This window comes from Tachyglossus aculeatus, chromosome 2, assembly GCF_015852505.1.
Source record: "Tachyglossus aculeatus isolate mTacAcu1 chromosome 2, mTacAcu1.pri, whole genome shotgun sequence".
Lineage (NCBI taxonomy): Eukaryota > Metazoa > Chordata > Mammalia > Monotremata > Tachyglossidae > Tachyglossus > Tachyglossus aculeatus.
This window is the reverse complement of record NC_052067.1, coordinates 80,505,489-80,530,432: the sequence shown is the minus strand read 5'-3', so window position 1 is coordinate 80,530,432 and position 24,944 is coordinate 80,505,489. Positions and strand designations below refer to the sequence as shown.

The 24,944-nt window shown below is 44.8% G+C and overlaps 1 protein-coding gene across 1 annotated transcript in view; it reads left to right on the top strand.

Moving 5' to 3' along the window:
• The first annotated feature begins 5,895 nt into the window (after positions 1-5,895).
• Positions 5,896-24,944, top strand: part of PEX7 (peroxisomal biogenesis factor 7) — a 96,374-nt gene continuing 77,325 nt past the window's right edge. Inside the window, exons 1-3 of the mRNA XM_038741459.1 lie at positions 5,896-6,156; positions 15,851-15,908; positions 21,177-21,327. Coding sequence (XP_038597387.1) covers positions 6,027-6,156; positions 15,851-15,908; positions 21,177-21,327 — 339 coding nt within the window. The 5' untranslated portion in view covers positions 5,896-6,026. The remainder of the gene's footprint in view (positions 6,157-15,850; positions 15,909-21,176; positions 21,328-24,944) is intronic.

The following is a 24,944-nucleotide window of genomic DNA, read 5'->3' as shown; positions in this document are numbered from 1 at the left end:
CCTGTGCATCCACAAAGTAGTCGGTCAACCAAGCATATCTACTGGGTGCTTACTGTGCGCAGAGCACTGTACTAAGCGCTTGGGAAAATACAATGCAGCAATAATGAGAAGCAATCCCTGCCCACAATGAGTTTACAGTCTAGAGGGGGGAGACAGACATGAATACAAATAAATAACAGACATGTACATAGGATGACCACTTCGCTCTTCCCCGCTCCCAGCCCCACAGCACTTAGGCACATACCTGTAATTTTATTTATTTGTATTCAGGTCTGTCTCCCCCCTTCTAGACTGCTCACTGTGGTCAGGGAATGTGACTGTTTATTGTCATATTGTACTCTCCCAAGTACTTAGTACAGTGCTCTGCACACAATAAGTGCTCAATAAATGGGAAGCAGCGTGGCTTATTGGATAGAGCCCAGGCCTGGGAGTTAAAAGATCGTGAGTTCTCATCCCATCTCTGCCACTTATCTGACTTGCCCAAGGTCATACAGCACTTTACTTCTCTGTGCGTCAGTTCCCTCATCCTTAAAATGGTGATTAAGATTGGGAGCCCTATGTGGGACAGGAACTGTGTCCAACCTGATTATCTTCTATCTACCCGGCGCTTAGAACAGTGCCTGGCATATAGTAAGTGATTAATAGACTGTGAGATCATTGTGGGTGGAGAATGTCACTTTTTATTGCTGTACTGTACTTTCCCAAGCGCTTAGTACAGTGCTCTGCACACAGTAAGTGCTTAATACGACTGAATGAATGAAATACCGTAATTATTAAATACGATTGAATGAGTGCAAGCTCTTGTAGATACCTGAGACACAGATGCTGAAGACGCCCCATGTGATAAACTCAGGGGTGAGGCTCTTATCACGCAAATTTTTTCGAGAAGCAGCGTGGCTCAGTGGAAAGAGCCCGGGCTTTGGGGTCAGAGGTCATGGGTTCAAATCCCGGCTCCGCCTCTTGTCAGTTGTGTGACCTTGGGCAAGTCACTTCACTGCTCCGTGCCTCAGTTCCCTCATCTGTAAAATGGGGATGAAGACTGTGAGCCCCACGTGGGGCCGCCTGATCGCCTTGTAACCTCCCCAGCGCTTAGAACAGTGCTTTGCACATAATAAGCGCTTAATAAATGCCATTATTATTATTATTATTATTATTATGATCAGGTGGAGCAGGGTGCTTTAAATACCTGCCATTCCACCAAGGTCAGGTGTGGGCCAGGAATTCAAAAATCATGGAATGGTGAGACTCCAGCTCAGCCGGCAGTCCAAGGTGGGCAAGGGGTGCCTTGCAAGTGTCTGGGATGGGTAGGAGACCGAACTGCCATCTGAAAGACCATTCATTCATTCAATCGTATTGATTAAGCAGGTACTGTGTGCAGAGCACTGTACTAAATGCTTGGGAAAGTACAACACAACAATGAAGAGTGACAATCCCTGCCCACAATGAGGTCAAAGCCTAGAGGAGGGGGAGACGGGAATCAATATAAATAAATAAAATTACAGCTATATACATAAGTGCTGTGGGATGGGGAGATGGGGGGAAGAGCAAAGAGAGCAAGTCAGGGCAATAATAATAATAATGGCATTTATTAAGCGCTTACTATGTGCAAAGCACTGTTCTAAGCACTGGGGAAGTTACAAGGTGATCAGGTTGGGGGGCTCACAGTCTTAATCCCCATTTTCCAGATGTGGTAACTGAGGCACAGAGAAATTAAGTGACTTGCCCAAAGTCACACAGCTGACAATTAGCGGAGCCGGGATTTGAAGCCATGGCCTTCCGACTCCAAAGCCAGTGCTCTTTCCACTGAGCCACGCTGGCAATGCAGAAGGGGCAGGGAGGCGAGGAAATGTGGGGCTTAGTCTGGGAAGGCCTCTTGGAGGAGATGTGCCTTCAGTAAGGCTTTGAAGGGGGGGAGAGTCACTGTCTGGCGGATTTGAGGGGGGAGGGCGTTCCAAGCCAGAGGCAGGACGTGGGCCAGGTGTCGGCGGCGAGACAGGTGACATGGATGCCCAGTGGGAAAGTTAGGACCAGAGAAGCGAAGTGTGCGGGCTGGATTGTAGGAGGACAGAAGCGGGAGCAGGATGGGTAAGCGCTTAGTACAGTGCTCTGCACATAGTAGGCTATCAATAAATAAATACGATTGATGATGATGATGAGTGCCAGCTTCCCCCCACCCCCAGCCTGGGGCAGACCCCCGCATCAGTCCCTTCCTTCCTCTCTCCCTCGTCCCCCTCTCCATCCCCCCCATCTTACCTCCTTCCCTTCCCCACAACACCTGTATATATGTTTGTACATATTTATTACTCTATTTATTTATTTATTTTACTTGTACCTATCTATTCTATTTATTTTATTTTGTTAGTATGTTTGGTTTTGTTCTCTGTGTCCCCCTTCTAGACTGTGAGCCCACTGTTGGGTAGGGACTGCCTCTATATGTTGCCAGCTTGTACTTCCCAAGCGCTTAGTACAGTGCTCTGCACACAGTAAGTGCTCAATAAATACGATTGATTGATTGATTGATCAGTCCAGAGCCACCCTCTGACCTGCAGCCCGGTCTGCATTCTGGATCCCGGCAACAGCTGCAACCAACCTGATGATGGTGTTTGTTAAGCGCTTACTATGTGCAAAGCACTGTTCTAAGCGCTTGGGGAGGATACAAAGTGATCAGGTTGTCCCACTTGAGGCTTCCAGTCTTAATCCCCATTTTACAGATGAGGGAACTGAGGCCCAGAGAAGTGAAGTGATTTGCCCAAAGTCACAGAGCTGACAAGTGGCGGAGCCGGGATTAGAACCCACGGCCTCTGACTCTTTCCAGTGTGGCGCTAGTGGCAAGAGCCCGGGCTTGGGAGTAAGAGGGCGTGGGTTCTAATATCAGCTCTGCCACTTACTGTTGTGTGACCTTGGGCAGGTCACTTAACTTCTCTGTGCCTCAGTTACCTCACCTGTAAAATGGGGATTAAGACTGTGAGCCCCACGTGGGACAACTTGATTACCTTGTATTTACCCCAGTACTTAGAACAGTGCTTGGCACGTAGTAAACACTTAACAAATACCACAATTATTATTATTATTATCATGGCATAGCAGAAGGGCAGGAGCCTCGGAGTCAGAAGTCATGGGTTCTAATTCCACCTCCGTCACTTGTCTGCTGAGTGACCTTGGCCAAGTTATTTCACTTTTCTGTGCCTCAGTTATCTGTTCTGTAATAATAATAATAATGGCATTTGTTAAGCACTTACTATGTGCAAAGCACTGTTCTAAGCGCTGGGGGGGGAATACAAGGTGATCAAGTTGTCCCATATGGGGCTCACAGTCTTAATCCCCATTTTCCAGATGAGGTAACTGAGGGTCAGAGAAGTGAAGTGACTTGCCCAAGGTCACACAGCAGACGTGGTGGAGCCGGGATTCAAACCCATGACCTCTGACCCCAAAGCCCGTGCTCTTTCCACTGTAAGATGGGGATTAAGATAATGAGCGCCACGTCCAACCCAGTTTGCTTGTATCATATCTCAGTGTTCAGAACAGTGCTTGGCACATAGTAAGAGCTTAATAAAACCATCTATTTCTTTTCCCCAGGGGTTGCGGCAGCTCTGTGTGTCTTGTAGAGTAAAACCAGGACCCCCGCAGCCCCCTTAAGAATATGGGTTCGCTGCTCCAAACCACCAATCCAGCGTTTAGAATAGTGCTTAACAGAACAGAACGCTTAGAACAGTAACTGCTTAAATACCATTACTATTATTACCAATCCACTAAAAATACCAAAGAAGGATTACCTTAAAACCAGTCGAATGGGCGGTCTAGCCCATTCTAATCTTTCAAATCCTGGCTCCGCCGCTTGTCAGCTGTGTGACCTTGGGCAAGTCACTTCACTTCTCTGGGCTTCAGTTCCCGCATCTGGAAAATGGAGATTATGACTGAGCTCCACGTGGGACAACCTGATTACCTTGTATCCCCCCCCAGCGCTTAGAACAGTGCTTTGCACATAGTAAGCACCTAACAAAGGCCATCATCATTATTATTAGCTAACAAATGCCATTATTATTATTATTATTATTAGCACACAGTCTTTTACCGATGCTTGGTTCCACCTGAACTTTGACCCCTTGGATACGCCAGGCAGGCTGCGGGTTGTAATAAATGACACAATCGCCATTATGTGGCAGTCCATCCCAGCCCACCACAACTTAGAGGGCTTCTTTGGGGACACACCACCGCTCCATCCCCTACCTAGGGAAGCGGCTTGGCTGGGGGGAAAGAGCCTGGGCTTTGGAGTCAGAGGTCATGGGTTCAAATTCCAGCTCCACCACTTGTCTGCTGTGTGACTTTGGGCAAGTCACTTAACTTCTCTGTGCCTCAGTTACCTCATCTGTAAAATGGGGATTAAGACTGTGAGCCCCATGTGGGACAACCTGATCACCTTGTTTCCAGTGCTTAGAACAGTGCTTTGCACCTAGTAAGCGCTTAATAAATGCCACTATTATTATTATTATTATCGCTCCTTTGCTCCAGAGAGGTTGCATTTCCTTCCCAAGTCGCCGTGAACCAGGGCACTGCTCCCGATCTGACAAGAGAGCTGACGGGGCAACCGGTGCTGTAGCCATGGCGGACAGGGGATGGCCAATGTACCCAGAAGGGGCCATGGGCCACTTTCTGAGACAAAAACGCGCCCTCCACTGCAGTCCAGCCAGAGAGGGAAAAGTCAGAATTCGGGCCTCATTCCCAAACCTTCCCGAACTTTAGGTCTGGGGAGGGTTGTGTGTCTGGGGAGTAAAACAACGACAACTCGGAGGCCTTCCCAGACTGAGCCCCTTCCTTCCTCTCCCCCTCGTCTCCCTCTCCATCCCCCCCATCTTACCCCCTTCCCTTCCCCACAGCACCTGTATGTATGTACATATGTTTGTACATATTTATTACTCTATTAATTTATTTTACTTGTACATATCTATTCTATTTATTTTATTTTGTCAGTATGTTTGGTTTTGTTCTCTGTCTCCCCCTTTCAGACTGTGAGCCCACTGTTGGGTAGGGACCGTCTCTCTATGTTGCCAACTTGGACTTCCCAAGCGCTTAGTACAGTGCTCTGCACACAGTAAGCGCTCAATAAATACGATTGATTGATTGATCCCCATCTTACCTCCTTCCCTTCCCCACAGCACCTGTATATATGTATATATGCTTGTAAATATTTATTACTCTATTTATTTATTTATTTTACTTGTACATATCTATTCTATTTATTTTATTTTGTTAGTATGTTTGGTTTTGTTCTCTGTCTCCCCCTTTTAGACTGTGAGCCCACTGTTGGGTAGGGACCATCTCCATATGTTGCCAACTTGGACTTCCCAAGCGCTTAGTACAGTGCTCTGCACACAGTAAGCGCTCAATAAATATGACTGATTGATTGATTGATCCCCCCATCTTACCTCCTTCCCTTCCCCACAGCACCTGTATATATGTTTGTACATATTTATTACTCTATTCATTTATTTTACTTGTACATATCTATTCTATTTATTTTATTTTGTTAGTACGTTTGGTTTTGTTCTCTGTCTCCCCCTTTTAGACTGTGGGCCCACTGTTGCCAACTTGTACTTCCCAAGCGCTTAGTACAGTGCTCCGCACACAGCAAGCGCTCAATAAATACGATTGATTGCCTGCCCTCAGAAAACATGGCGGCCCTCCTCGCTTCTGCTCTAGCAGGCGCTCCAGCTGCGGCCTAGGCCCGCCCGCCCTCATCCAACATGGCGCCCGCCAGCGTCACGGCCCCCCCGCGGGCCCGGCCCCACCCGCTTCCGCCGTCGGCGGCTCGGCCGCTGCGGCCTCGGCCCGCCTGCCCTCATCCAACATGGCGTCCGGAGGCGTCACGGCTCCCCTTCCGCCGGCTAATCGGGCCCGCCCCCTCTGCCCGGCCACTTTAGCTGGAGATCCAGCTGGAGCTTTAGGTTTTCCCGGCCGCGATTCCTCCGGGATCCAACGCCCGGGAAGCCGAGGAGGAGGAGGAGGAAGGAGGAAGGAGGAGGAAGAAGATGGCGGCCCCGCCCGGCCGTTGGGCCCGGTCCTTCCGGACCCCCGGTCGCCATGGTTACGCCGTGGAGTTCTCCCCCTACCTGCCAGGCCGCTTGGCCTGCGCCGCCTCCCAGTACTACGGGATCGCAGGTGATGGGGGGCTTCAGTCCCATTCATTCATTTAATCAACCAATCAATCAATCAATCATATTTATTGAGCGCTTACTGTGTGCGGAGCACTGTACTAAGCGCTTGGGAAGTACAAATTGGCAACACATAGAGACAGTCCCTACCCAACAGTGGGCTCACAGTCTAAAAGGGGGAGACAGAGAACAAAACCAAACATACTAACAAAATAAAATAAATAGAATGGATGTGTACAAGTAAAATAAATAAATGAATAGAGTAATAAATATGTACAAACATATACATCATTCAATCGTATTTATTGAGCGCTTACTGTGTGCAGAGCACTGTACTAAGCGCCTGGGAAGTACAATCAATCAATCCGTCGTATTTATTGAGCGCTTACTGTGTGCAGAGCACTGTACTAAGCGCTTGGGAAGTACAAATTGGCAACATCTAGAGACGGTCCCTACCCAACAGTGGGCTCACAGTCTAAAAGGGGGAGACAGAGAACAAAACCAAACATACTAACAAAATAAAATAAATAGAATAGATATGTACAAGTAAAATAGAGTAATAAATATGTACAAACATATATACATCATTCAATCGTATTTATTGAGCGCTTACTGTGTGCAGAGCACCGTACTAAGCGCCTGGGAAGTACAATCAATCAATCGTATTTATTGAGCGCTTACTGTGTGCAGAGCACTGTACTAAGCGCCTGGGAAGTACAATCAATCAATCAGTTGTATTTTTTGAGCAATTACTGTGTGCAGAGCAGTGTACTAAGCGCTTGGGAAGTACAAATTGGCAACATCTAGAGACAGTCCCTACCCAACATTGGGCTCGCAGTCTAAAAGGGGGAGACGGAGAAAAAGAAAAAAAAAGCAAACATATTAACAAAATAAAATAAATAGAATAGATATGTACAAGTAAAATAAATAAATAAATAAGAGTAATAAATATGTACAAACATATATACATCATTCAATCGTATTTATTGAGCGCTTACTGTGTGCAGAGCACTGTACTAAGCTCCTGGGAAGTACAATCAATCAATCCATCGTATTTATTGAGCGCTTACTGTGTGCAGAACACTGTACTAAGCGCCTGGGCAGTACAATCAATCAATCCATCGTATTTATTGAGCTCTTACTGTGTGCAGAGCACTGTACTAAGCGCCTGGGAAGTACAATCAATCAATCAATCGTATTTATTGAGCGCTTACTGTGTGCAGAGCACTGTACTAAGCACCTGGGAAGCACAATCAATCAATCGTAATTATTGAGCGCTTACTGTGTGCAGAGCACTGTACTAAGCGCCTGGGAAGTACAATCAATCAATCAGTCGTATTTATTGAGCGCTTACTGTGTGCCGAGCACTGTACTAAGCGCCTGGGAAGTACAATCAATCAATCCATCGTATTTATTGAGCGCTTACTGTGTGCAGAGCACCGTACTAAGCGCCTGGGAAGTACAATCAATCAATCCGTCGTATTTATTGAGCGCTTACTGTGTGCAGAGCACCGCACTAAGCGCCTGGGAAGTACAATCAATCAATCAGTCATATTTATTGAGCGCTTACTGTGTGCACAGCACTGTACTAAGCTCCTGGGAAGTACAATCAATCAATCCGTCGTATTTATTGAGCGCTTACTGTGTGCAGAGCACCGTACTAAGCGCCTGGGAAGTACAATCAATCAACCCGTCGTATTTATTGAGCGCTTACTGTGTGCAGAGCACCGTACTAAGCGCCTGGGCAGTACAATCCATCAATCCGTCGTATTTATTGAGCGCTTACTGTGTGCACAGCACTGTACTAAGCTCCTGGGAAGTACAATCAATCAATCCATCGTATTTATTGAGCGCTTACTGTGTGCCGAGCACTGTACTAAGCGCCTGGGAAGTACAACCAATCAATCCATCGTATTTATTGAGCACTTACTGTGTGCAGAGCACTGTACTAAGCGCCTGGGCAGTACAATCAATCAATCCATCGTATTTATTGAGCGCTTACTGTGTGCAGAGCACTGTACTAAGCGCCTGGGAAGTACAATCAATCAATCAATCATATTTATTGAGCACTTACTGTGTGCAGAGCACTGTACTAAGCGCCTGGGAAGTACAATCAATCAATCCATCGTATTTATTGAATGCTTACTGTGTGCAGAGCACTGTACTAAGCGCCTGGGAAGTACAATCAATCAATCAGTCGTATTTATTGAGCGCTTACTGTGTGCAGAGCACTTTACCAAGCACCTGGGAAGTACAATCAATCAATCGTATTTATTGAGCGCTTACTGCGTGCAGAGCACTGTACTAAGTGCCTGGGAAGTACAATCAATCCATCGTATTTATTGAGCGCTTACGGTGTGCAGAGCACTGTACTAAGCGCCTGGGAAGTACAATCAATCAATCCATCGTATTTGTTGAGCGCTTACTGTGTGCAGAGCACTGCACTAAGCGCCTGGGAAGTACAATCAGTCAGTCGTATTTATTGAGCGCTTACTGTGTGCAGAGCAGTGTACTAAGCGCCTGGGAAGTACAATCAATCAATCCATCGTATTGAGCGCTTACTGTGTGCAGAGCACCGTACTAAGCGCCTGGGAAGTACAATCAATCAATCCGTCGTATTTATTGAGCACTTACTGTGTGCAGAGTACTGTACTAAGCGCCTGGGAAGTACAATCAATCAATCCGTCGTATTTATTGAGCGCTTACTGTGTGCAGAGTACTGTACTAAGCGCCTGGGAAGTACAATCAATCAATCCGTCGTATTTATTGAGCGCTTACTGTGTGCAGAGTACTGTACTAAGCGCCTGGGAAGTACAATCAATCAATCCATCGTATTTATTGAGCGCTTACTGTGTGCAGAGCACCGTACTAAGCGCCTGGGAAGTACAATCAATCAATCAATCGTATTGAGCGCTTACTGTGTGCAGAGCACTGTACTAAGCGCTTGGGAAGTCCAAATTGGCAACATATAGAGACAGTCGCTACCCAACAGTGGGCTCACACTCTAAAAGGGGCTCACAAAGCAGCGTGGCTCAGTGGAAAGAGCCTGGTCTTCGGGGTTCATTCGTTCGTTCAGTCGCATTTATTGAGCGCTTACTGTGTGCAGAGCACCGTACTAAGCGCTTGGGAAGTACAAGTCGGCAACATCGAGAGACGGTCCCCACCCAACAGTGGGCTCACAGTCTACAAGGGGGAGACAGACAATAGAACATGTGGACAGGCGTCAAGTCATTAGGACAAATAGAATTAAAGCTAATAAATGCACATCATTAACAGCCTAGGAGGAGGAGACAGACAACAAAACACGTGGACAGGTGTCAGGTCGTCAGAACGAACAGAATTAAAGCTAAATGCACATCATTAACAAAATAAATAGTAAATAGGTTCACGTCCCCCCACTTCATATCCAACAGACGATCACTCCCCCTCTCTTCATAGACTTATTAGAAGCACGTCTCCTTCTAAAGGCCTTCTCTAATTCCTCATTTCCTCTTAATGGCATTTTTTAAGCGCTTACTATGTGCAGAGCACTGTTCTAGGCGCTGGGCGGGGGGGGGGTTACGAGGTGATCAAGTTGTCCCCTGTGGGGCTCACAGTCCTAATCCCCGTTTTCCAGATGAGGTAACTGAGGCTCAGAGAAGTGACTTGCCCAAGGTCACACAGCAGACATGTGGTGGAGTCGGGATTCGAACCCAGGACCTCTGACTCCAAAGCCCGGGCTCTTTCCACTGAGCCACGCTGCTGCTGCTGCTCCTCCTCTTCTCCCGCTCCCTCCGCGTCGCCCTCGCACTTGGATTTGCCCCCTTTATTCACCCCTAGGTCATGAGTTCAAATCCCGGTTCCGCCCACTGTCAGCTGTGTGACTTTGGGCGGGTCGCTTCGCTTCACTGTGGCTCAGTTCCCTCATCTGTAAAATGGGGATGAAGACGGTGAGCCCCATTTGGAACAACCTGATCAGCTTGTCACCTCCCCAGCACTTAGAACATTGCTTTGCACATAGGAAGTGCTTAATAAATGCCATCATTATTATTGTTACAAGTTGGCAACATATAGAGACGGTCCCTACCCAACAGAGGGCTCACAGTCTAGAAGGGGGGAGACAGACAACAAAACAAAACATATTTACAAAATAAAAGAAATAGAATATGTACAAGTAAAACAGAGTAATAAACACGTAAAAACATATATACAGGTGCTGTGGGAAAGGGAGGGAGGTAAGGCGGGTAAGAATAAATCTATTTATTTTATTTTATTTTGTTAGTATGTTTGGTTTTGTTCTCTGTCTCCCCCTTTTAGACTGTGAGCCCACTCTTGGGTAGGGACTGTCTCTATGTGTTGCCAATTTGTACTTCCCAAGCGCTTAGTACAGTGCTGTGCACATAGTAAGCGCTCAATAAATATGATTGATGATGATGATGATGAATGGAGAGAGGAAGGAGGGAGCTCAGTCTGGGAAGGCCTCCCAGCTCAATCGACTCAATTCAATCGCATTTATTGAGCGCTTACTGTGTGCAGAGCACTCTCTTCCTCCCTTCAAAGCCCTCCAGAGAGCTCACCTCCTCCAGGAGGCCTTCCCAGACTGAGCCCCCTCCTTCCTCTCCCTCCCTATCCCCCCCGCCTTACCTCCTTCCCCTCCCCCCACCACCTGTATATATGTTTGTACGTATTTATTACTCTACTTAGTTTACTTGCACATATTTATTCTATTTTGTTAATATGTTTTGTCGTCTGTCTCCACCTTCTAGACTGTAAGCCCGCTGTTTGGTAGGGACCTCCTCTATATGTTGCCACGCCACCTGTATATATGTTTGTCCGTATTTATTACTCCACTTATTTTACGAGCACATATTTATTCTATTTATTTTATTTTGTTAATATGTTCTGTCTTGTCGTCTGTCTCCCCCTTCTAGACTGTGAGCCCGCTGTTGGGTAGGGACCGTCTCTATATGTTGCCAACTTGGACTTCCCAAGCGCTTAGTACAGTGCCCTGCACAGAGTAAACGCTCAGTAAATACGATTGAATGAATGAATAGTAGTAGTAGAGAAGAGTAGGGAAGTAGAGAAGCAGCGTGGCTCAGTGGAAAGAGCACGGGCTCTGGAGTCAGAGGTCGTGGGTTCAAATCCCAGCTCCGCCAATTGTCAGCTATGTGACTTTGGACAAGTCGCTTTACTTCTCTGTGCCTCAGTGACCTCATCTGACCTGATCTGTAAAATGGGGATGAAGACTGTAAGCCCCCCATGGGACAACCTGATCACCTTGTAACCTCCCCGGCGCTTAGAACAGTGCTTTGCACATAGTAAGCGCTTAATACATGCCATTATTATTACTATTCTTCACGCTACTGCACCTCCTCCAGGAGGCCTTCCCAGACTGAGCCTCCTCCTTCCTCTCCCCCTCTTTCCCCTCCTTACCTCCTTCCCCTCCCCACAGCATCTGTATATATGTATATATGTTTGTACGTATTTATTACTCTATATCCCAGCCCCAGAGCACGTATGTACACATCTGTAATTTATGTATTTATATTTATATTAATGTCTATCTCCCCCCATCTAGACTGTCAGCTCATTTTGGGCAGGGAATGTGTCTGTTTATTGTCATATTATACTCTCCCAAATGTTTAGTACAGTGCTTATTCAACCTCCCTCCCATCCCCACAACACATATGTATGTATCTGTAATTTATTTTTCTATTTATTTATATTAATGTCTGTCTCCCCTTTTAAACTGTGAGCTTGTTGTGGGCAGGAATGTGCCTGTTTGTTGTTATAGCCTTCCAAACACTAATTACAGTGCTTTGCACACATTAAGCGCTCAGTAAATATGATTGATTGCACACAGTATGCATTCAGTAAATACGATTGAGTGATTATTGTATATAATAATAATAATGTTGGTATTTGTTAAGCACTTACTATGTGCCAAGCACTGTTCTAAGCACTGGGGGGGATATAAGGTAATCAAGGTTGTCCCACATGGGGCTTACAGACTGTGCCTTTTGTACTGTAATAACTATTGTAGTAAAACTATAATGTATGAAGAAAATACGGCAACTTTGACTTTCAAAATGTTACTCTTGCTCCTTTTAGCCAAATGTTCCATGTTTAGGTAATACTGTTATTTAAAGCTGTTGCCCCAGAATTTGTTCTAGTCTTTCTTAACTTTAGTCACCCATCATGTATCTGATAATTGTTTTTATCAAGTGCTTACTATGTGCCAAGCACTAGGGTAAATAAAGGATGATCAGGTTGGACACAGCCCCTATACCCCATAGGGTCAGAGTCTGAATGAGGGAGAATGGGTATTTTATACCTGTTTTACCGATGAGGAAACGGAGGTCCAGAACGGTTAGGGAAGCAGCGTAGCTCAGTGGAAAGATCATGGGCTTTGGAGTCAGAGGTCATGGGTTCAAATCCCGGCTCCTCCACTTGTCTGCTGTGTGATTTGGGGCAAGTCACTTCACTTCTCTGTGCCTCAGTTACCTCATCTGTAAAATGGGGTTTAAGACAGTGAGCCCCACGTGGGACAACCTGATCACCTTGTAAACTCTCCAGCGCTTAGAATAGTGCTTTGCACATAGTAAGCGCTTAATAAATGCCATCATTATTATTATTATTGACTCTCCTGAGGTCACCTATCAGATAAGTAACTCCCAATCCTGTGCTCTTTTCCTAAAGCCATGCTGCCTTCCATGATACCCTATAGTCTCTGGAAAATTATCTCCAGTCAATCAATCAGTTGTATTGTTTGAGAACTTACTGATACATTCATATTTCAGTAGCAGTCACGTAGATATTCCTTGCATTGGAAAGTGTACAGAGAATGCTAGAAATACTACTAATTGATTGATCTTTATCCCAGTATGATTTCTTATATAATAATAATTATAATAATAATGATGGTATTTGTTAAGTGATTACTTTGTGTACAGAGAATGCTAGAAATACTACTAATTGATTGATCTTTAGCCCAGTATGATTTCTTATATAATAATAATTATAATAATAATGATGGTATTTGTTAAGTGATTACTTTGTGTACAGAGAATGCTAGAAATACTACTAATTGATCTTTAGCCCAGTATGATTTCTTATATAATAATAATTATAATAATAATGATGGTATTTGTTAAGTGATTACTTTGTGTACAGAGAATGCTAGAAATACTACTAATTGATTGATCTTTATCCGAGTATGATTTCTTATATCATAATAATTATAATAATAATGATGGTATTTGTTAAGTGATTACTTTGTGCCAGGCACTGGACTAAGCTTTGGGGTGGATACAAGTGAATCAGGTTGGACACAGTCCCTGGTGGAGTGCTTGATAATAATAAATAATGATGACTTTTATTAAGCGCTTACTATGTGCAAAGCACTGTTCTAAGCGCTGGGGAGGTTACAAGATGATCAGGTTGTCCCACATGGGGCTCACAGTCTTAATCCCCATTTTACAGATGAGGTAACTGAGGCCCAGAGAAGTGAAGTGACTTGCCCAAGTCACACAGCCGACAGTTGGTGGAGCCGGGATTTGAACCCATGACCTATGACTCCAAAACCCCGTGCTCTTCCCACTGTGCCACGCTGCTTCTCTCTTGATCACCATTTTACGTGCCTAAGGTCACACACCAGACAAGTGGTGGAGCCAGGATTAGAACCCATGACTTGCTCCCAGGCCCCTGCTCTACTGACCGTGCCATGCTGCTTCTCGCAGTTGCTATGTAGCAACTACCTCCTTCATTCCATAAATATTTATTTATTTATTTTACTTGTACATATCTATTGATTTTATTTTGTTAGTATGTTTGGTTTTGTTGTCTGTCTCCCCCTTCTAGACTGTGAGCCCACTGTTGGGTAGGGACTGTCTCTATGTGTTGCCGGCTTGTACTTCCCAAGCGCTTAGTACAGTACTCTGCATACAGAAAGCGCTCAATAAATACGATTGATTGATTGATTCCACAGAAACGGCTCTCCCAAAGGTGACCAATGACCTTCTTGCCAAATTCAGTAACCTCTACTTCATCCTAATCCCCCTCACCTCTCAGCTGCTTTCAAAACTGTGGACCAACCCCTTCTGGAAACATTATCCAATAATAATAATAATAATGATGGTATTTGTTAAGCGCTTACTATGTGCAAAGCACTGTTCTAAAGCTGAGGAGGTTACAAGGTGATCAGGTTGTCCCCCAGGGGGCTCACAGTTTTAATCCCCATTTTACAGGTGAGGTAACTGAGGCCCAGGGAAGTTAAGTGACTTACCCAAAGTCACACAGCTGACAGTTGGCGCAGTTGGGATTTGAACCCATGACCTCTGACTCCAAAGCCCGTGCTCTTTGCACTGAACCACGCTGCTTCTCCAAGCAGCGCTTAGTACAGTGCCCGGCATGTAGTAAGTGCTTAATAAATGCCATAATTATTATTACTTTCACTAGAAAATATATGTCCTTAAAATACTCTTAAAACAATCACTAACAAAATAAACAAGACACAACCCTGCTGCATACTTGGCATCCAATCTTGGCTTCACTGACACTGTCCTCTTCTGGAAGTCAGGGGACCTGTATTCTAATCCCGACTCTGCCACTTGTCTGCTGTATGACCTTGGGCAAGTCACTAAACTTCTCTGTGCCTCCGTTTCCTCATCTGTAAAATGGGGAGTAAGACTGTGCACCCTTTGTGGGGCGTGGACTGTATCCAACCTGATTAGTTTGTATCTACCCCAGCTCTTAGTATAGTGCCTGGCCCACTGTTGGGTAGGGACTGTCTCTATATGTTGCCAACTTGTACTTCCCAAGCGCTTAGTACAGTGCTCTGCACACAGTAAGCGCTCAATAGATACAATTGATTGATTAACAAATTCCATTAAAAAAATACTTGGAAAGATTAGTTACAATTATTCACAAAGACTCTCTCATTATCTGAGACTCTCTCATTACATGAGAAGCAGTGTGGCTTAATGGAAAGAGCCTGGGCTTTGGAGTCAGAGGTCAATCAATCAATCATATTTATTGAGCGCTTACTGTGTGCAGAGCACTGTACTAAGCGCTTGGATAAGTACAAGTTGGCAACATATAGAGACAGTCCCTACCCAACAGTGGGCTCACAGTCTAGAAGGGGGAGACAGAGAACAAAACCAAACATATTAACAAAATAAAATAAATAGGATATGTACAAGTAAAATAAATAGAGTAATAAGGTCATGGGTTCAAATCCCTACTCCGCCAATTAGCTGTGTGACTTTGGGCAGGTCACTTAACTTCTCTGTGCCTCAGTTACCTCATCTGTAAAATGGGGATGAAGACTGTGAGCCCCCACCATGGGACAACCTGATCACCTTGTAACCTCCCCAGCGCTTAGAACAGTGCTTGGCACATAGTAAGCGCTTAATAAATGCCATTATTATTATTACCTAAATTTGACATTTAGGTAAATTTGACATTTGGATAAATGAACTAAAACAGACCCCATATGGATAAATTTATTTATTTATTTATTTATTTATTTATTTTACTTGTACATATCCCTTTTATACTATGAGCCCACTGTTGGGTAGGGACTGTCTCTGTGTGTTGCCAATTTGTATTTCCCAAGCGCTTAGTACAGTGCTCTGCACATAGTAAGCGCTCAATAAATACGATTGATGATGATAAATATTGAACAACCCTATTTTTATACCTTTTCTGTTTTCTTTCTTTAGGTTCTGGGACACTAGTAGTGCTGGACCAAAATGAAAGTGGCGTTGGCGTTTTCAGAAGGTAACCTAGTTCTGTAACCAGGGCAAGAGAAATAAATTGCATTCTTAGCAAAGGTATAAATAAGGATGCCTGTCTTCATAATATGCTGCCTAAAGTGGCCTACGTTTGAATTAGTGACAACTAATGGACCTTAAAGTAAGTCATGATATTCCTTTATTTTGTATCATTAAATACGCAAAAAAAACCCCAAATATAGCGTACAACAATTTGAGGCTTTTCTGTAGCATCCTCTAAAAAATCAATTCCAGTGCCCAAGTACATATGTGGGTGTCATTTCTAGACTGTGAGCCCATTGTTGGGTAGCGACCGTCTCTGTATGTTGCCAATTTGTACTTCCCAAGCGCTTAGTACAGTGCTCTGCACATAGTAAGTGCTCAGTAAATACGGTTGAATGAATAGGGACTAAAATTAGGGCATCAACACAACAGCCATCATTTTAGCTGTAGATGTAAAGATAACTACTGTTATCAGTGTCCTAATTTCATTCCCAATGAACTTCCCTGTTGCCTTTTCCTTCTCCCACAAGCAACCGCATGGCCTAATGGATAGAGCACGGACCTGAGAGACTGAAGGACCTGGGTTCTAATCCGGATTCTGCCTCGTTTCTGGTGTGTGACCTTGGACAAGTCACTTCACTGGGCCTCAGTGGCCTCATCTGTAAAATGGGAATTAAGAGTGTGAGCCCCATGAGGGACAGAGGGACAACTCAGTATGTCGAAGACTGAACTCCTTATCTTCCCTCCCAAACTCTGCCCTCTCCTTGGCTTTCCCGTCACTGTAGACGGCACGACCGTCCTTCCCATCTCACAAGCCCACAACCTTGGTGTCGTCCTCGACTCCGCTCTCTCGTTCACCCCACACATCCAATCCGTCACCAAAACCTGCCGGTCTCACCTCCACACATCCGCCGAGCTAGCTCTCTTCCTCCCTTCAAAGCCCTCCTGAGAGCTCACCTCCTCCAGGAGGCCTTCCCAGACTGAGCCCCCCTATTTCCTCTCCTCCTCCCCATCTCCCCTCCCTACCTCCTTCTCCTCCCCACAGCACTTGTATATAGTTGTACAGATTTATTACTCTATTTATTTTACTTGTACGTATTTACTATTCTAATTATTTTGTTAATGATGTGCATATAGCTTTAATTCTATTTGTTCTGACGATTTGGACATCTGTCTACATGTTTTCTTGTCTGTCTCCCCCTTCTAGACTGTGAGCCCGTTGTTGGGTAGGGACCGTCTCTATATGCTGCCAACTTGTACTTTCCAAGCGCTTAGTACAGTGCTGTGCACACAGTAAGCACTCAATAAATATGATTGAATGAATAAATGACAGGGACTGTGTCCAATCTGATCAACTTGTATCTCCACTCCCGTGCTTAGAGCAGTGTGTGGCACATAGTAAGTGCTTAACAAGTATCATCATTATCATTATTATTCTCTCACCTCCCATCCGATCTCCATCGACTCCGGTGCAGCCATAAAGCTGTCCGTCCGGTGCCAGGCTCCGCTCCTGCTTGGGCAATCACCCTTGCCCTCTGCCTAATGTTCCTGGCTGCCCACACAGTTTCTGTGAGTGTATGGTTTTACGTATCACGTATTTTTAAGTGGTGACATGCAATTGCAAAGTAGTGTTAGTAGCCTGGAAAAGCGTCCTGAGCTTGCAGAGGGTGATGTGAGAGGAGCCCGATGTTAGGGAGGGATTGTTTGTATTTGCTGCCGAATTGTACTTTCCAAGCGCTTAGTACAGGGCTCTGCACACAGCAAGCTCTAGTGAATGAATGAATTTGAGAAGTAATCAATTTGAGATTAAGATTGAGATTGAAGAATTTGAGAAGGGAGTATTTATTCACGTATAATGTATAAATTATAATGATTAATTATTATAAATTATTATAATACTAATTATTATAATAACCAATCATTAATAATATTTAATAATAATTATTATCATAATCACATAATATAGCGATATGATTAATTAATAAACAACCGATAATTAATTATAACAATATAACAATTAATTACTAAACCCATCATTAATTAATTATTATAAATATTAATTATTAATTGATAATTTATTGATTAGTGGTAATCACTTAATAAATACATCATTATTATAATTATTATATAAGAAATCATACTGGGATAAAGATCAATCAGTAGTATTTCTAGCATTCTCCGTACACTTTCTAATGCCAGGAATATCTACGTGACTGCTACTGAAATACGAATGTATCAGTAAGTTCTCAAACAATACAACTGATTGACTGCATATAATTTTCTAGATACTATAGAAATCGTAATATAGAAATCTTTGATCGAGGCCAAAAGAAAGTCTTGTCTTATGCTGCCGAGTCGTGTCCGACCCGTAGTGACTCCATGGACGCATCTCTTCCAGAGTGCCCTTCCCCCACCTGCAATCATTCTGGTAGCGTTTCCATAGAGTTTTCTTTGTAAAAATACAAAAGTGATTTACCACTGCCTCCTTCCACGCAGTAAAGCTTGAGTCTCTGCCCTCGGCTCTCTCCCGTGCCATGGCTGCCCAGCACAGTTGAGTTTTGACTTGTAGCAAATTGCCTTCCACTCTCTAGCCACTGCCCAAGCTAGGAATGGAGTGGTTAGGCCTCTGCGTGACTCTCCCTCCCATAGCTGAGACTGATTGAGTACTGGAAACTCTCCAGGTGCGACCAAAGAAAGTAAGCATCGTGAGTACATTCTGAGAATAGAAAATAAAATGTTCATTTGTTTCAGTGCTATCACCACATTTTAATATTTCTCTTTGGTCATGCTGTACATTCCTACTATACAAAAGTGATGTAACAGTGTTGTTATATTGTCTAAGTTAGGTATGCTTATTTCCACCTACTGAAACTGAAACAGCTATTTCTTCCTAACTTTTTTTATATGGAAAGACCCAAGGAATTAAGTTCAAAGAATAATAACAATTAATAATACCTGTGGTATTTAAGTGCTTACTACATGCCAAGCACTGTTCTAAGTGCTGGGGTAGATATAAGAGTGGTTGGACACAGTCCCTGTCCCATATGGGGCTCACAGTCTTAGTCACCATTTTACAGATGAGGAAACTGAGGCACAGAGAAGTGAAGTGACTTTACCAAGGTCACACAGCAGGCAAGTGGCAGAGCCAGGATTAGAACCCACATCCTCTGACTCCCAGACTTGTACTCTTTCCACTAGGCCGTGATGCTTCTTATTAAAGAGTGTATACCATAGTACTATTGAATATTGAGTTTATTACTAAGCACTTAGTACAGTGCTCTGCACACAGTAAGTGCTTAAAAAATACGATTGAATGAGTGAATGAATTTTTTCAGAGACTGCTTTATCCAGGGCCCGACTATTTCTAGACTGTGAGCCCGTTGTTGAGTACGGACCGCCTCTATATGTTGCCAACTTGTATTTCCCAAGCGCTTAGTACAGTGCTCTGCACATGGTAAGCGCTCAATAAATACGACTGAATGAATCCAAACTGGATTGCCATGTCCTTTGTTGTGTTATCATCGTCCCCTTGCCTGACTTTTGGCTAATGCACTTCTAGTGTCACCACTACTAGGTAATGGCCAAGGAAAGGGAAAGAAAATTAAAATCAGGTCATTTGATTTTTCAGTTTACGAGCATCGTAGATAATAGCATGGGGTGGGGCAGAACGTTAGAACTTGGCTTAAGTGCTGTGTGTGCCTTTAGTAATTGTGATAGTAATTGTATTTGTTTAGTGCTTACTGTGTGCAAAACACTGTACTAAGCACTGAGGGAGAATATAGAGGTGGGAATTAGAAATGGTCTTTTTCTCTCTGGGTCTAACCTGTCTCTCTCTCTCTGGCCTTCTTGTCTTTGGCCTAGTGGAAAGAGCATGAGCCTGGGTGTCAGAGGACCTGGGTCCTAATCCCAGCTCAGCCAGTTGTCTGCTTTGTGACCTTGGACAAGTCATTTAGCCTTTCTAGGCCTCAGTTTCCTCATCTGTCAAATGCATTCATTCATTCATTCGTATTTATTGAGCGCTTACTGTGTGCAGAGCACTGTACTAAGCGCTTGGGAAGTACAAGCTGGCAACATATAGAGACGGTCCCTACCCAACAGTGGGCTCACAGTCTAGAAGGGGGAGACAGAGAACAAAACATATTAACAGAATAAAATCAATAGAATAAATATGTACAAGTAAAATAGAGTAATAAATACGTACAAATGAGGTTTTAAAACCTGTTCTCCCTCCTGCTCAGACTGTGCGCCCCATGTGGGACAGAGACCGTGTCCAATCTGATTATCTTGTAACTACCGCAGCGTTCAGTATAGTGATTACACAAGTGCTTAATAAATACCAAAGTTGTTGTTATTATTAGTCTGTAAATTCCTTGAGGACAGGGAGTCTATTTTGGCTTCTGGGGTACACTCTCAAGCACATCATACTGTGTTCTACGCTTACTACGCCCTTCCCCACAGCACCTGTATATATGTATATATGTTTGTACATATTTATTACTCTATTTTACTTGTACATATTTATTCTATTGATTTATTGATTTATTCTATTGATTCCTCCCTTCAAGGCCTCCTCCCTTCAAGGCCCTACTGAGAGCTCACCTCCTCCAGGAGGCCTTCCCAGACTGAGCCCCTTCTTTCCTCTCCCCCTCGTCCCCCTCTCCATCCCCCCGTCTTACCTCCTTCCCTTCCCCACAGCACCTGTATATATGTATATATGGTTGTACATATTTATTACTCTATTTATTTATTTATTTATTTTACTTGTACATTTCTATCCTACTTATTTTATTTTGTTGGTATGTTTGGTTCTGTTCTCTGTCTCTCCCTTTTAGACTGTGAGCCCACTGTTGGGTAGGGACTGTCTCTATGTGATGCCAATTTGTACTTCCCAAGCGCTTAGTACAGTGCTCTGCACATAGTAAGCGCTCAATAAATACGATTGATTGATTGATTTACTTGTACATATCTATTCTATTTATTTTATTTTGTTAGTATGTTTGGTTTTGTTCTCTGTCTCCCCCTTTTAGACTGTGAGCCCACTGTTGGGTAGGCACTGTCTCTATATGTTGCCAACTTGTACTTCCCAAGCGCTTAGTACAGTGTTCTGCACACAGTAAGCGCTCAATAAATACAATTGATTGATTGATTGATTGATTACTAGGTCCCTCTTTTCTCCCAAAATACGAGTGGGCCGTGGATACTTTAAAGGTAACTATTCCAAACTCCTGGGAAGTAATCGCTAATGAACTGACCTTTTCTTATCTTGGCACAGTTTTGAGTGGAACGACGGCCTGTTCGACGTGACGTGGAGCGAGAACAACGCACACTTGCTGATCACTTGTAGTGGAGATGGGTCTCTGCAACTATGGGATACGGCCAAAGCCACAGGCCCACTGCAGGTCTATAGAGAACATGTTCAAGAGGTAAAGGAAGAGAACTCCTGCATGCGATTTGGTTGCGTGGATTTGGAATAAAGGGCAGTGGTGTGGGGTTAGCTACGTAATTAAGGGTCTCATTCTAGGGGTGGGGGGAGAAAGTGTTTTTTGGTCAGTAGTAGTGTGAACTTTAGCATTTCTGCAAGATAATTTAATGCCATGTGTCACTTATTATTTGATCATGCAAATACAGTGTGCTGTGCTATGAGCGTTGTCTTCGGCCCACAGTAGCAGAAGAGGGTAAGGAAAAGGGCAACCTTTCACTAAGGAATCGAAACCCCTCTGGTCGTTTGAAGAGTGACATTATTGTATATTAATTCAGGCAGTTCCTTCAGTTCCCTGGCGGTAGAGCAGCTACAGTCCCTTGTGATAGAGATGGGGAATAGATATGTATCAGGCTATATTACAAGGAAATCCTTACGTCTCTGAGGATTTTTTTCAATGGGATGTAGTAGAAGCTTTAATTCCTTAGATCAAGCTCACAACTTCTGGAACAAAGAAAAAGACAACTCAAACTGCATTTGATTCAGGCTTGCTGTATTTCTAAATTTAGAAGATAGGAAGAATCATTTAGTTGCAGTTTTCAAAAGGAGAGAAAATGAACATTTGCACATTTTCTGCAGGGTGAAGTTCTTGAGTAGTGGTCTTTGAGAATCATGAAATTGTCCCTTCTCCGCTGTAATTCTTCCATTTACTCTTCCGTTCACTTTGTTGGAAATGCTTGATACCTGCCTGGTTACCTTTTTCTGCTTCATTTTCAGCCTCGGAGGTTTAGGGCCTTTTCTTGGCCCTAGCCTCCCATGCTTGGTTTGGAGGGAGAGGGAAATAGGGTCGTGATATCACGATGCTTTGCCCGTGTGTAGTTGTCCCTTTGGGTTCCTGGAAGCCGACGGTCAGGGTGAGGCACGAGTGAGGTTGTGCCACAGCTGCTATGCCTCCCTCTGTGCCAAGCAGTGTCTGAAGCACTGGACTAGACGCAGTGCCTTCAGATCAGACACAGTCCCTGGCCCACAGTCCACTAAATAGTAAAATCCTTAAGGGCAGTGATTGTGTCTAGGGATTGTGCCTATTTAACCATATTGTACTCCCCCAAACTCTTAGTGCAGGGCCACACTCACCGAAACACCACAGAATGGTAAGTTAACTTACTTGCCCGAGGGCAGACAGCAGGCAAGTGGCGTAGCTGAGGGTCATTCATTCATCCATTTAATGGTTCATTAAGTCCATTAAATCCATCAGGTCCGACCTCTACAAAGTCACTTCCCCCCCTTCTCCAGCCCCCCAGCTCTCAACACTCTCTGCTACTCTCCCATCCTTCCCAGCAGTATCCCCAGAGGAGCTCTCCTCCCTCCTCTCAAGTGCTACTCCGGTCACCTGTGCTTCTGACCCCATTCCCTCTCATCTCAAGAAATCTCTCGCTCCATCCCTTCTCCCCTCCTTAACTTCCATCTTCAACCGCTCACTCTCCACTGGTTCCTTCCCCTCTGCCTTCAAACATGCCCATGTCTCTCCCATCCTAAAAAAACCCTCTCGACCCTACCTCACCTTCTAGTTATCGCCCCATATCCCTCCTACCATTCCTTTCCAAACTCCTTGAATGAGTTGTCTACACGCGCTGCCTCGAATTCCTCAAAAACAACACTCTTCTCGACCCCCTCCAGTCTGGCTTCCGTCCCCTACATTCCACGGAAACTGCCCTCTCAAAGGTCACCAATGACCTCCTGCTTGCCAAATCCAACGGCTCATACTCTGTCCTAATCCTCCTCGACCTCTCAGCTGCCTATGACACTGTGGACCACCCCCTTCTCCTCAACATGCTATCCGACCTTGGCTTCACAGACTCCGTCCTCTACTTGTTCTCCTCTTATCTCTCTGGTCGTTCATTCTCAGTCTCTTTTGCAGACTCTCCTCCCCCTCCCATTCTCTCACTGTGGGGGTTCCCCAAGGTTCAGTGCTTGGTCCCCTTCTGTTCTCGATCTACACGCACTCCCTTGGTGACCTCATTCGTTCCCACGGCTTCAACTATCATCTCTACGCTGATGACACCCAGATCTCCATCTCTGCCCCTGCTCTCTCCCCCTCTCTCCAGGCTCGCATCTCCTCCTGCCTTCAGGACATCTCCATCTGGATGTCCTCCCGCCACCTAAAACTCAACATGTCCAAGACTGAACTCCTTGTCTTCCCTCCCAAACCTTGCCCTCTCCCTGACTTTCCCATCTCTGTTGACGGCACTACCATCCTTCCTGTCTCACAAGCCCGCAACCTTGGTGTCATCCTCGACTCCGCTCTCTCATTCACCCCTCACATCCAAGCCGTCACCAAAACCTGCCGGTCTCAGTTGCGCAACATTGCCAAGATCCGCCCTTTCCTCTCCATCCACACCGCTACCCTTCTCGTTCAAGCTCTCATCCTATCCCATCTGGACTACTGCATCAGCCTTCCTCTGATCTCCCATCCTCGTGTCTCTCCCCACTTCAATCCATACTTCATGCTGCTGCCAGGATTGTCTTTGTCCAGAAACGCTCTGGGCATGTTACTCCCCTCCTCAAAAATCTCTAGTGGCTACCAATCAATCTGCGCATCAGGCAGAAACTCCTCACCCTGGGCTTCAAGGCTGTCCATCACCTCGCCCCCTCCTACCTCACCTCCCTTCTCTCCTTCTCCAGCCCAGCCCACACCCTCCGCTCCTCTGCCGCTAATCTCCTCACCGTGCCTCGTTCTCGCCTGTCCCCCCTTCGACCCCCGGCCCCCGTCATCCCCCGGGCCTGGAATGCCCTCCCTCTGCCCATCGGCCAAGCTAGCTCTCTTCCTCCCTTCAAGGCCCTACTGAGAGCTCACCTACTCCAGGAGGCCTTCCCAGACTGAGCCACTTCCTTCCTCTCCCCCTCGTCCCCCTCTCCATCCCCCCATCTTACCTCCTTCCCTTCCCCACAGCACCTGTATATATGTATATATGTTTGTACATATTTATTACTCTATTTATTTTACTTGTACATATCTATTCTATTTATTTTATTTTGTTAGTATGTTTGGTTTTGTTCTCTGTCTCCCCCTTTTAGACTGTGAGCCCACTGTTGGGTAGGGACTGTCTCTATATGTTGCCAACTTGTACTTCCCAAGCACTTAATACAGTGCTCTGCACACAGTAAGCACTCAATAAATACGATTGATGGTGATGATGATGATTCATTCATTCAATCGTATTTATTGAGTGCTTACTGTGTGCAGAGCACTGTTCTAAGCACTTGGGAAGTACAAGTCGGTGACATATAGAGACAGTCCCTACCCAACAACAGGCTCACAGTCTAGAAGGAGGAGACAGACAACAAAACATGTGGACAGGTGTCAAGTCGTCAGAATAAATAGAATTAAAGCTAAATGCACATCATTAACAAAATAAATAGAATAGTAAATATGTACAAGTAAAATAGAGTAATAAAACTGTACAAACATATATACAGGTGCTGTGGGGAGGGGAAGGAGGTAGAGCGAGGGGGTGGGGAGGAGGAGAGGAAAAAGGGGCTCAGTCTGGGAAGGGCCCTTTGAGGAGCTGAGCTCTCAGTAGGGCTTTGAAAGGGGGAAGAGAGCCAAACCAGATAAAGTTC